The sequence below is a fragment of the Tamandua tetradactyla genome, chromosome 11 (genome assembly GCF_023851605.1).
Source record: "Tamandua tetradactyla isolate mTamTet1 chromosome 11, mTamTet1.pri, whole genome shotgun sequence".
NCBI classification, from domain to species: domain Eukaryota; kingdom Metazoa; phylum Chordata; class Mammalia; order Pilosa; family Myrmecophagidae; genus Tamandua; species Tamandua tetradactyla.
Genome location: NC_135337.1, coordinates 13,730,876 through 13,743,453, shown reverse-complemented (window position 1 = coordinate 13,743,453; position 12,578 = coordinate 13,730,876). Strand labels below are relative to the sequence as shown.

The 12,578-nt window shown below is 45.2% G+C and overlaps 1 protein-coding gene across 3 annotated transcripts in view; it reads left to right on the top strand.

Moving 5' to 3' along the window:
• The window catches only part of ELAPOR1 (endosome-lysosome associated apoptosis and autophagy regulator 1), a 96,395-nt gene extending 85,308 nt beyond the window's left edge, over window positions 1-11,087 (top strand). For 2 of the 3 annotated variants that reach the window (XM_077120023.1, XM_077120021.1), the window contains exons 14-23: window positions 331-594; window positions 2,004-2,177; window positions 3,864-4,044; window positions 4,318-4,414; window positions 4,912-5,013; window positions 8,617-8,743; window positions 8,824-9,002; window positions 9,526-9,691; window positions 9,939-9,995; window positions 10,812-11,087. In XM_077120023.1, coding sequence (XP_076976138.1) covers window positions 331-594; window positions 2,004-2,177; window positions 3,864-4,044; window positions 4,318-4,414; window positions 4,912-5,013; window positions 8,617-8,743; window positions 8,824-9,002; window positions 9,526-9,691; window positions 9,939-9,995; window positions 10,812-10,880 — 1,416 coding nt within the window. In that variant the 3' untranslated portion in view covers window positions 10,881-11,087. The remainder of the gene's footprint in view (window positions 1-330; window positions 595-2,003; window positions 2,178-3,863; window positions 4,045-4,317; window positions 4,415-4,911; window positions 5,014-8,616; window positions 8,744-8,823; window positions 9,003-9,525; window positions 9,692-9,938; window positions 9,996-10,811) is intronic. The other variant, XM_077120022.1, reaches the window with a different exon arrangement.
• The last annotated feature ends 1,491 nt before the right edge of the window (window positions 11,088-12,578 follow it).

Here is a 12,578-nt window from a genome sequence, read left to right as displayed (position 1 = left end):
ATCTCCCATGCAGTCTTTCTTTCTCTATAAACACTTTTTTTTTAATTATAAGGAAAAGATATGCTTTTTTTTCAGATAATAGTATCTACTGAATATTTCCCCCATGGAATGTAATATTCTTATGTATCATTTATAATGGTTCAGTCTTGTTTTAAACAGATACAAAATGCATGTGAAGTGCTACTGTTAAATGAATAGAAAGAGTAAAATGCTCCTAAGATTTTTCTCAAGTATCATAGGATGAAAAAGATGAAGAAGTATTTGTTATTTCCAGATAACCCCATTTTTGCAGCTGTCTCAGCCTCTGCCCTCTTGTTTACTGGTTTCCAGGGCAGGAAGTATACCAGTGATGTTGCCAAGATCTACTCCATCAATGTCACCAACGTCATGGATGGGGTCGCCTCCTACTGCCGTCCCTGTGCCCTGGAAGCCTCTGACATGGGCTCCTCCTGCACCTCCTGTCCTGCTGGCCACTACATTGATCGAGACTCGGGAGCCTGCCACTCCTGCCCCCCTAACACCATCCTGAAAGCCCACCAGCCTTATGGCATCCAGGCCTGCGTGGCCTGTGGTCCTGGGACCAAAAGCAATAAGGTGCCAGGCGTCTGCCATGCCTCTTGACCTTGATGCCTCTGGGTGGGTCTCCTCAGAGGGTGTGGGGTCCTGGATGGGGTTCTTGAGGGGCTCATAACCAAGCATTCCCCCTAGAGGGACACTCATCCAGGCTGGGTCCATGGATGATGGGTTCTTAGCTGCAGAGGTTGACTTCCAGTCATGAACAGATCTCATCTTCAGGAGATGGGTAAGGGAGAGCTGAGACCTTCTGCTCCAGAAGGTTATTTTGAATCTGTGCAGAACCCGAAGGGAAGGAACAGGGAGGACTGAGGCTCAAATTCAGCCTACTCCAACCCAGCCTCATGGATTGGACCTGGGTGTTTGTCCACTCTTCTTTGGGAAGGTCACTCATCCTTTGCTGGGACATATGGTTTGATTGACTTAGCTGTCTTCTATCCCAGTGGTTGCTCACCTTTACAGGTATAAAGATTCCTGACTAAGGGGGAAAAAAGTGCTGTTGTCCCAATGACTTTCTGCAATTAAGAAAGTACATTTGACTGAACGCTCCTACGTAATTATACCCCTTTTAAATGAATTTATTTTATTTTAATTTTTTAAATTAATTTTTTTTAAAAGTTACAGGAAAGAAACACAAACATTCTTAATATGTGATCATTCCATTGTACATATATAATCAGTATAAATGAATTTATTTTTTATTGATGACAACAATACTGACATACATTTGTAAGTCCTTATTTATACAATCTGCAAGCGATGCTCGGTTCAGCTATGCAATAAGTGCAACAATTCTGCAGACCCCTGGGGATCTCTTTTGGGTATCCTGGGCTTTTGCCACCACCCTTCTGCCCCTGGAGCTCCCTCTGCTGCCTTGGGAGGGTATGACAGCTCTGTGCAGCTGCTGCTGAAGGGAGCAAGAAACTGGCTTATGGGAAATCAAGCCACTTCGGGGGGACCAATTTCCTGCAGAGAACCTGGGAAAGAGGAAGCAGGTTTCAGTGAGTTTTAAATGGGAGGTCAGGGCTCATAGAATCTTTTTTGCTATCCTGGACACCCTTCTTTTTGTATTATTGTCTTCTTGAAACTAAGAAGGGTTATCTTGTAGCACGAGAGGTATTATAATCAAAGCATAGGGACATTATGTGTCATTGTCATCAAGGCTCTAGAATTTGACTAAACTACCTACTGAAAAATGACAGGCTTGGGTTTGTACATTATATGTGTACGAATAATTGAAGAGTGAGATGTACATAAACCCTATTAGCCCCTAATTCACTTCTTTTAATGCCCACCCCCAACCCTTGCTTCCTCCTCTTTCATCGCATTTGGCCTGGACCAGGCTGGAGAAAATAACTGATACTCTCCACCACAGCATCCCACGGCCACGTGAGACGGGCCAACTGACCCAGTCCCTTTGCCTCCCTCAGATCCACTCTCTGTGCTACAATGATTGCTCCTTCTCAGTCAGCAGCCAGGCCAGGACTTTCGACTACAACTTCTTGGCCTTGGCAAACCCCGTCTCTCTGGCTGGAGGACCAAGCTTCACTTCCAAAGGGTTGAAATATTTCCACCATTTCACCCTCAGTCTCTGTGGAAACCAGGTAAGGTGTGCAAGTGTCCACGGTGTGAGAACTGAAAGGGACTGCGAACTGAGAGGCCGCAGACAGACTAGAAGAAAAGCTAGGAGAAAACCTTCGGGTAGCAGGGGCTTGAGAGGTCAAAGGGGGTTTTGTTTTGTTTTGTTTGCTTTTAAAATGATTATTATTTTCCATGAAGACTTTTGCCTCTAAAATTAGATCATTTGGCGCTCAGGCATTTAAGAATATAAATAAATTTGAATAAAGTGTTCATTAATTCCTACCTGGACTTTATTCCCTCAAAACGAATTAATAAAACTGCAAGGGGCAGGCAACGATGGCTCAGTGGCAGAGTTCTCGTCTGCCATGCCAGAGACCCAGGTTTGATTCCCAGTGTCTGCCCATGCAAAAAGAAAAAAAAGAAAAACATGCAGGAAGATTTTTTTTTCTTTCCTTACAAAAGCAAGCCACAGTAATCACAGCACTTGTCACTTGTTTTCTAGAGAGCAGATCAAGGCAACTGTTCTTAGCTTACCTATGTGTAGCTTTTGTTGATAATACACACAAAAAAAACATTTTAAGATGAAAACAGAACCCTATCATCAGCCATTGATGCGATTGTTTGGGTCCAAAATTCAGAAGCAGGAATATAAAAAATAATCAAACCACTATGGCACTTGACCAAATTACAAAACAAGTCACAATTAGCAGCTGGAAGTTAGTTTCAAATGTTACAAACTAAGCACGTCTTGGGTGTGTAGTCTGGGCCTCTCTGTTGCTCTCAGCTTCTACCCATCCCCTGCAGCGGGCAGAGAAGTTGGTTTGCGTTCATACAAAGAACGTCAAGAAATAACTAACCTGTCCATAGTGTAAGTAAAAGAAGCATCAGACACAAGGTTTTCACAATCACACAGTCACACTGTGAAAGCTCTATCATTATACAGTCATCTTTAAGAAACATGACTACTGGAACACAGCTCTACATTTTCAGGCACTTCCCTCCAGCCTCTCTAATACACCTTAGATTAAAAAGGGGATATCTATATAATGCGTAAGAATAACCTCCAGGGTAACCTCTCCACTCTATTTGAAATCTTTAGGCCGCTGACTATTTTGTCTCAATTCTCTCTTCCCCGTTTCAGTCGAGAAGGTTTTCTCAATCCCTTGATGCTGAGTCCTAGCTCATTCTAGGATTTCTGTCCCATGTTTCCAGGGAGATTTATGCCCCTGGGAGTCATGTCGCATGTAGAGACAGGGAGGGCAGTGAGTTTACTTGCCGTGCTGGTTGAGAGAGAGAGAGGCCACATCTGAGCAACAAAAGATGTTCTCTGGGGGTGACTCTTAGGCCTAATTTTAAGTAGGCTTAGCCTATCCTTCGTGGGAATAAGTTTCATATGAACAAACCCCAGGATTGAGGGCTCAGCTTATTGATTTGGCTGTCCTCACTGCTTGAGAGAGCATCAGGAATTCTCCAAATAGGGAAGTTGAATTCTCCCCCTTTCTCGCTTGCCAATACTTTTGGATTATCTGTGTAGCTTATTCTTATCTGTCTTGTAATTAGACCTGGGATGAATCATTCTACTGCAACATACCACTGGAAGGTTAAAATTTGAGATGTGAAAAAACTATTTCCTGTTCCCTTTTGGGATTCCTCTGTGACCATTCACCTTTTTCTCCCCACATCCCAAACTGCTCCCTCTCTCCTTCCAGGGTAAGAAAATGTCCATTTGCACCGACAATGTCACTGACCTCCGGATTCCTGAGGGTCAGCCAGGTTTCTCCAAATCCATCAGTGCCTATGTCTGCCAGGCAGTCATCATTCCGCCCGAGGTGACAGGCTACAAGGCTGGGGTGTCCTCTCAGCCTGTCAGCCTCGCTGATCGGCTTATCGGTGCGTCACCCTGCGGCCCTAGCCTCCTTAGAGTGGAAGTGCGTGTGTGAGAGAGAACATGAGGTAGGAGGGGCCCAGCCTCCTGAACTCCTTCTGTTCCATCTTGGTGTGCCACATGCCCCCCGGGGCCTCTGACAAAACTTTGGTTCACCTTTTCTGAGCAACCCTAGGGTGAGATGAAGTAAGATTGGATGTTGACAGGTATCGAAAGGATTGAGGTAGTTGCCCGCTAATGCTCCTGGTGAGAGCTAATGAGGAACTCTGATTTGGCAGGGGTGACAACAGATATGACCCTGGATGGAATCACCTCCCCAGCCGAACTTTTCCCCGCGGAGTCCTTGGGAATACCAGATGTGATCTTCTATTATAGGTGAAAATGGAAGGCCAGGCTGATACAAGTGAAACTGAAGGCTCCTCTACAATTTCTGCTGTGTCCCACCCTCTCTGGCCACCTACTTATCAAGCTAGAACATGCCTGCAGTCTAACAGATCTGCCCAGCAGTGATAGTTAAAGGGTGGGGGTTTCCTGACCCTAGCTTTTTGGGTATGACTGGGGCAGTTCTGCCCTGGAGGTAGGGTGAAAAATTGGATGACCTGTGGCAAAGTCCCCTTCCAGCCTCAGGAACCTCCAGTGTTATGCATATGCCAGCTGTGCCTTTCCTAGACCAGTGCATCCCCCCTGGATTAGCTCTCCCTGATCCCCACGCTCACCACGTATTAACCAAGGCCTCTGTACTCCCTGCGTATCAGGCTTGAGCCCAAGTCCTAAATTCCCCGGCAAGGGAATCAGTGTTCATGTCACTTAGTGGTTCTCCAGCAGCACAGCTGAGTGACTCGTGGACCCCATGAGGCTGGATTTTTCTGTAGGTCCAATGACGTGACCCAGTCCTGCAGTGCTGGGAGGTCAACCACCATCCGTGTCAGATGTAGTCCACTGAAAGCTGCCCCTGGGAGTCTGTCACTACCAAGGTAAGCCCTACAAAGCCCAACATCTCCCTTCCTTGAGCTCACTCCATCCCAGGATCCAGAGCTTACTGAAAAATAGCAAAAGAGAAAACAATTTAGGACCCATTCATGGCTGTTGGGAGCACACTGATGGACCCAAATTCTCAATCTTAGGAAGGCAAGAATGAGGTAGAAGGAAAAGTCAAAGCTACGTTTGCCTTCCCTGATCATTATAGGAGCAGCCTTGCTTTTAGCTCCTGAGCCTTCCCTCCAATGCCCAATATGAAGGGTGCATAGAAGAGGAGGTGTGGTGGTTTCTAGGCGGTACACTTTCATCTTCCTTTCTGGGTAGCCAGGATTGAGGACCAGAAATACTATGCCCGGATGGCTCAGAGGTACAGGAATTTTACCGAGTATCTCCTCCAGCCTCCACCTTGAATTATAGTTTGAAGCTTAGCATGTTGGAATGAGCTCAAGGCCTGGAATCAGTAAGAACTGAACAAGAATTCTGGCTTTGCCAACTACTAAAGTGGGTGACCCTAGGCTCCTCACTCTCTCTGAATCTCAGTTTCGTCATCAATAAGATGAGGATAAAGGTGACGAATACACAACTATGTGATATTGTGAGCCATTGATTGTATAATAAGGTTGAACTGTATGTGTATGGATATTTCTCAATAAAAATTAAAAAAAAAAAGAGACAAGGATGTTTTCCTCATAGTATCAAAGTGTAGTGTCTTAGTTTGCCAGAGCTGCTATCCCAAATACCATATTATGGGTTGGCTTAAACAATGGTTATTTATTGGCTGATGGTTTTGGGGTTAAAAGAAATCCAGAATCAAAGTATTGGCAAAGCCATGCTTTATCTCCAAAATCCGTAGCATTCTGTTACTGGCTGTCCACAATCCTTGGGGTTCCCTGGCATTTATTTTTATCTCCAGTCACAAGGTGATGTCCTCTTCTTTTTCTCTTCTGTGACTTCTTAAGTCTTTTTAGAAGGCCTCCAGTAATCCTGATCAGATTAAGGCCCACTCTGGTTCAGTTCATTGCATGTTAGCTAAAAATACCATCCTCAAAAGATCCTATTTACAAAGGGTTTACACTCATAGGGACATGGGTTAAGATGAGAACACGTGTTTGATGGGGTGCATAATTCAACCTACCACATGCAGTGTAGTAGCTAACAGCTCAGACGGAGAGTCAGATTTGAATCAGCTCCTCCACTTCGTAGCTATGCTATCATGGACACGTTTCTTACCTTCTTGAGAACTCTTTTTTCCTTATCTGTGAAACAGGGACTATAAGTTCTTCAGAGATTTGTTGTAAAGAATACATGAGAATGAGACTTTAGGGTTTAATGTAGTATCTGGGGTGTATTTGCTATCATTAGGGTTTAGGGGCGCTAATAAAGGTTTAGTGGTCTGTTTTAGTTTGCTAAGGCTACCATAATGCAATACACCAGAGATGAATTGGCTTTATAAAAGGGATTTATTTAGTTACAAATGTACTAATTGGGGAAGGCACATGGCAACGTCTGCAGGCCCTCTCTCCCAGCTTCTGGGTTCAAACAGCTTTCCCTGGGGCATGTTCTTTCTGCATCTCCAAATGGCAGGGTCTGAGCTGGCTCTGAGCTCCTCTTTTCTAACTCATCCTTTTAAGCCTCACTCATTACAGAAGGCACTTCCCTTAGCCACAACGAAATTCACATGCTGATGATTTAAGTCCACAGCAACAAAACAAGTGGACACCATCACCTGGCCAAATTAACTACTAAAAGACTAAAGACCTGACTCTGAGTTGAATTGCTGAGTTCACTAAATCAAGAATACCCAAACTTATTTGATCACTGACTCCCCTCTCCTAGTTTTCGTTCTTTTTATTTATTTTTGCACATAATGCCAATTAACATCTTGAGGGGCACTAGCATCCTAGGGAAATGCTACAATAAGCAATAACTGATCAGGGAGATGGGGAGCAAAGCAGAACATTTTGACCTAACAGTAGTGTCAAAACATTCTTGTTTTAATGTACATAACAGATATTCATGACCTGACATCCCCTATTATGGAACCCCACCGCAACCCCAAGTTGCACCCCAGGGAATGACATTAAAGTGCCCATTTCAAAATGCCACATGTCCATGGGGAGGACAGGAGCCCACGAGGGTGGTTGGGGCAGCCATGCCTGAGCAATTTTTTATTAGCTCTCATCTGATGTGGGCAGAAACCTAAATGGACAGGGAGTGGGGAGCCTGGTGGAGTCTGCAAAGGCCTCTTATCAGGGAAAACAGACTTCAAAACCTGGTAAGAAAATTTATACTTTGACTAGTGCAACTTATGTAGATAGTTTGATTGAACACCATAAGTACTTGGAATCTCAGATAGGACATGAGATTTTGTTGGTTTGTCCAGAGTGATGTCCTGATGAATCCCAGAGTGATTCGATCAGTGAGTGGAAACGTATTTGCAAAGCCCCCTTTGGGGAATGGTGAGAATGGGGAGAAATTCCACTTTCTCAAGTTGAATTCTTAATATTCTCACAAGCAGTGTGGACAACCAAAGCTATAGGCTGAGCCCCCAGTCTTGGGGTTTGTTTATATGAAACTTAACCCCAAAAAGGATAGGTCAAGTCTACTTAAAATTTAGGCTTAAGAGTCACCTCCAAGAGAGCCTCTTTTGTTGCTCAGATGTGGCCTCTCTCTCTAGCCAACGCAACAAACAATCTCACCACCCTCCCCCTGTCTACGTGGAACATGACTCCCAGGGGTGTGGCCCTTCCTGGTAACATGGGACAGAGATCCTAGAGTGAGCTGAGACTCAGCATCAAGGGATTGAGAAAAACCCTAGAATGAGCTGAGACTCAGCATCAAGGGATTGAGAAAACCTTCTCGACCAAAATGGGGAAGACGAAAATGAGACAAAGTGTCAATGGCTGAGAGATTCCAAACAGAGTCGAGAGGTTATCCTGAAGGTTATTCTTATGCATCAAGTAGATATCATCTTGTTATTCAAGATGTAATGGAGAGGCCGGAGGGAACTGCCTGAAAATGTAGAGCTGTGTTCCAGTAGCCATGTTTCTTGAGGATGATTGAATAATGATACAGCTGTCACAATGTGACTGTGTGATTGTGAAAACCTTGTGTCTGATGCTCCTTTTATTTACCTTGTCAACAAAGGAGTAGAACATATGGAATAAAAATAAATAATAGGGAGAACAAATGCTAAAATAAATTTAGTTTAAATGCTGGTGATCAATGAAAGCGAGGGGTAAGGGGTATGGTAGGTATAATCTTTTTTTTTCTTTTCTGTGTTCGTTCTATTTCTTTTTCTATTGTCTTTTTATTTCTTTTTCTGAATTAATACAAATGTTCTAAGACATGATGAATATGCAACTAAGTGATGACATTGTGAATTACTGATTATATATGTTGATGTTTTATTTGGTTTGTTAATTTTTTTAATTAATAAATAAATTTAAAAAAGAAACCTGGTAAGGACTAGTTGAAAGGATCCTGGTGGGGCTGACAGTTTGGACAGGGAGTGGGTGGGTCAGGCAAGCTATGAGATGACGCATCTTCTCCGCCTGGCCCAGCAAATGAGCACTCAGGTCTCCTTTCCTTTTTGCTAGCACGTGCTCGGATGGGACCTGCGATGGTTGCAACTTCCACTTCCTGTGGGAGAGCAAGGCTGCTTGCCCACTGTGCTCAGCTGCTGACTACCACTCTATCATCAGCAGCTGTCTGTCTGGGATCCAGGTAGGTTTCTCTCTGATTAGGGACTTGCCCAGGAGAAAAGGGAATGTAATATCTGAGTTCCTCATTTTTCTCCCCAACAGAAGACAACTTACGTGTGGCGAGAACCAAAGTTATGCTCAGGAGGCATCTCCCTGCCTGAGCAGAAAGTCACCATCTGCAAAACAATAGATTTCTGGCTGAAAGTGGGCATCTCTGCAGGCACCTGTACTGCCATCCTGCTCACTGTCCTGACCTGTTACTTTTGGAAAAAGAATCAAAAGTACATGGCTGGGTATCGGGGCGCGGAGGTGGATAGGTCTGGATCAGTGAGCTGGGGGGAGCACACCCAGGAGTATAAACTGCTAAGGGCTTTTCTCTGGCATTGGTCACTGGCTGTAGCTAGTGACGTGTTGAGCTGCTTATCCGGCGTGCCTGGTTTATGCTATAGTTATGCTGACTCCCGAACACGGATGCTACCACGTGGCAGTACTCTAAGTAGCTGTTAGTCTTTAAAAAAAAAAAAAAAAGTGAAGAGCAGCCTTAATTCATTATTATTATTAATATTAAAAAGAATGACTTCTGTGATGACAGTATTTCTCCAAGCTTTGAGATCACAGAAACAACCAGCCTTAAGAAAAAGATCACTGAACTGGGAGCCCAGCTTCCCAAACCTAACACCATATTGTTAGGCGTTCGTTCCCGCCCCCGGGACCTGGGAGTATCTGGGTGCAGCCTGACCTCTCTCCCTCTTTCCCCTTTGCTCTCACATGTGGTCTTGTCTTTCCCATCCTCGTGTTTCGTAGACTGGAGTACAAGTACTCCAAGCTGGTGATGAATGCCACTCTCAAGGACTGCGACCTGCCAGTGGCCGACAGCTGCGCCATCATGGAAGGCGAAGACGTGGAGGACGACTTCCTTTTCACCAGCAAAAAGTCACTCTTTGGGAAGATCAAATCGTTTACCTCCAAGGTAAGGGGCCTGGCCACTGCCCTGAGGTCAGCCTGGAGGGCTGGCAAAGGCACTGCTCCTAGGAGGTCGGACGGCCCTATACTGTTCAGGGACCGCAGCTCTGCCCCTCGCCCCCCACCCCGTACTTTGCTACTCCCTAACCCCAGAAATCCTGGCCTTTGCCTTCTGTATTTCCACACCAATACCCTTTCCCCTGGGGCCCAAGACTGACCTTGACCAGCTCCTTCTCTCCCAACATGCACTCCAGTTGGTGGACTGTTTGGGCCTTTTAACTTCCAGAAGGAGTATTGAACCAATCCATGTTGTAAGGATCATTTCCCTTTTTCTTTTTGGAGAGGGTGGGGGGAGACATGATCTCTAGGATCAACTTCTGATTTCTCCTTTGACCAGTGGAGGGTGCTGTGCCCCCAGGTGTCTGGGCCAGGTCCTCTGGGGGCTGAGTCACAGCTAAGTAGTCATGGCAGCTCCTGGCTGAGTAATTCTGGGCTGGGAGTGTTGGGTCTTTGTGGGTGGGTGAGTTTGAAGCTCATTAATACAATTTAGACAACACTGTTGCTGGGTGGGGGGGGGAAGGGGGGGCAGCAGAGCGCATCCAAGCAACTCATCCAGGACTACAGCTCTCTGTAGCACCACTCTCAAGCGCCCACACTCCCTGCTGCCCCTAACTAATTCATCCAAAGAGGTGTGAGTCAGGTGGGTGGCAAAATGGGTGGGGAGGACTGAAGGGATGGTAAGGAAAGGAAGGCAGTTAGGTGTTTAGATTGCTGAATCTCATTTCCTTTGTGCAAGGTGACTCCCTCTGCCTTCTTGGACCTTCTGTTTTGACCAATGGGAGACCAATTCACCCTGAGACCCTTCAATCTCTCTAGGGCTTCACAGTTCAGCAAAGATGCAAGGCAGGAGATTTCTTATCCTAATTAGATTTTTCATGCCCTCTGACTGACTCTGAAGAAAGCAAGAAGAAGAAGAGAGATCATCTTCATTTCTGTGTTTCCACAAAGCCAATGAAAACAGAAATTCCCTAAGGGTTCCTTCTAGCATCTATTTTTCCATTTCTGTCTTTTATCCCCCCAATATGCCCATGCCCAGCAGCCAGCTCCTGTCACTATCTCTCTTTCAGAGGACTCCTGATGGATTTGACTCGGTGCCACTGAAGACGTCCTCGGGAGGCCCAGACATGGACCTGTGAGAGGTGCTGCCCTGCCCACCTTGGCACAGCACCTGGCACTGTGGTGATTTGGGTGCCAGCTTCCTGCAACACCCAGTGTCGGAAATCTCATCCTTGTGGCCTTATCAGAAGAAGTTCGAATTTCAGATCTTTGTTTTTTTATAGGGTATCCAAGCCCTCCTTTCTGCTTGTCCCAAACCTGCCAAATACACTCATACTTTGTTTGTACATTCCTGTCTTGCTTGCTTCTTGTTTCCCCAAGTGGTCCAGCTGCCGGAGCCATAGCTTCATCTGCCTATAATTCTTATAGCTCTAGAAAGAAAATATTTCTCTCTTCTTAAGTGTACAGATGACTTCCTCTGTCTTCTTACATAAGGGCAGAAACACCACCTGGGGGTTTTCCTGATCAAATGCCCTCAGCACAGGATCTCTTTAGCAGAGAAGCTAGCTGAGGAGGGTATCAGGGTTCCCTAATGGACAACCTTCTTGGTAGCTGGATTCATTTCTCCTGGATAACCAACTCAGACTGAGTGTAAAGGGTAGGCTTGAGGGCAAGGTAAGTATGGCCTGGGTAGGAAAACTCTTGTTGAGCACAAACAGAAGTAATGGGAAGAGTTGTTTTTTGTTTGTTTCTATTTATTTTAAACCAGGTATTTCATTACCTTCTCTTAACTAAGTTATAAATATTCTCAATGGAGCCAAAGGAAAGATTTAATTGAGAAAATGACCCAAAGCCCTGGTTGCCTGTTTTCCCTGTTTTTTTTTACTTCTCAGTCTCTCCCTATAACATTAAAGAAAGAACCAGGTAAGCCCCAGACCCAGATGTCCTTTCTTATTCTCTGTTTGCTTTTATGCACAGTGATGGTAAAACCCCTGCCAGTGAGGAAACTTCCTCTTCCTTGAGTGCCTCAGTCCAAAAAGCTTGGGTCAAGCCAGGGAACAGGTGTATCTTATTTTAAAAGAACACAGGGCAGCCAAGTTTCTAAAGGGGTCATGGCGGGGAGGTGTCTAGTCCACCACGGTACAACCCGAAGTGGCTTTGACGTTTGCTTCTAAGCTTGACTCATCTGCTCAGCCACAGAATAAACAACTTCTGGACAAAGAATGAATCAAATCCTAGGCCACATGTTTAAGCAGCCAAGCCAAATCAGTCTTCAAGAAGGGAAGACTAGGAGAGCTTAGCAGTATGTTCAACAAAGAGTGATACTGCCCACTTCAAACCCCCTGGCCTTCCCTTTTTCCTGTACTCATTTTCTTTGTGTGCTAAAAAACTGAAAAGACTAGTCCCAATTCCCGACAATATCCCTTTTGAAAGTTGAGTAGAGTGTGTCCTCTATGTCCTTTCTTTCCTCCAAGTATAATCAATGAACTGTAAGTAACTAGAATGGTAAAAATAGAGCAAGAGTTTAAGTTACCTCTTTCCTTCCACTCCTGGCAATTCTCCTCCTCCCACTATCAGGCTAGAATGACCATCCCTTAGTCAAGGGCCCAGTAGCCCCTGGTTTGTGCCACCCTTTCTCCAGTGACCATCTGGTGACTAGATGGTAGGTATAGAATAAAGATGGCATTTCTGAGCGACTTGTCTGCTACCAAATGGTTTGTGCATCCGGTTAGCCACTGCTGCCCTGGCAATGGCCTTGTGAAAGGGTCAGTAAGAACAGGAGCCCTCCTATAACTCGTGGCCATTAACAGCATGACTGCTGGCAGGCGGTTCCCTGG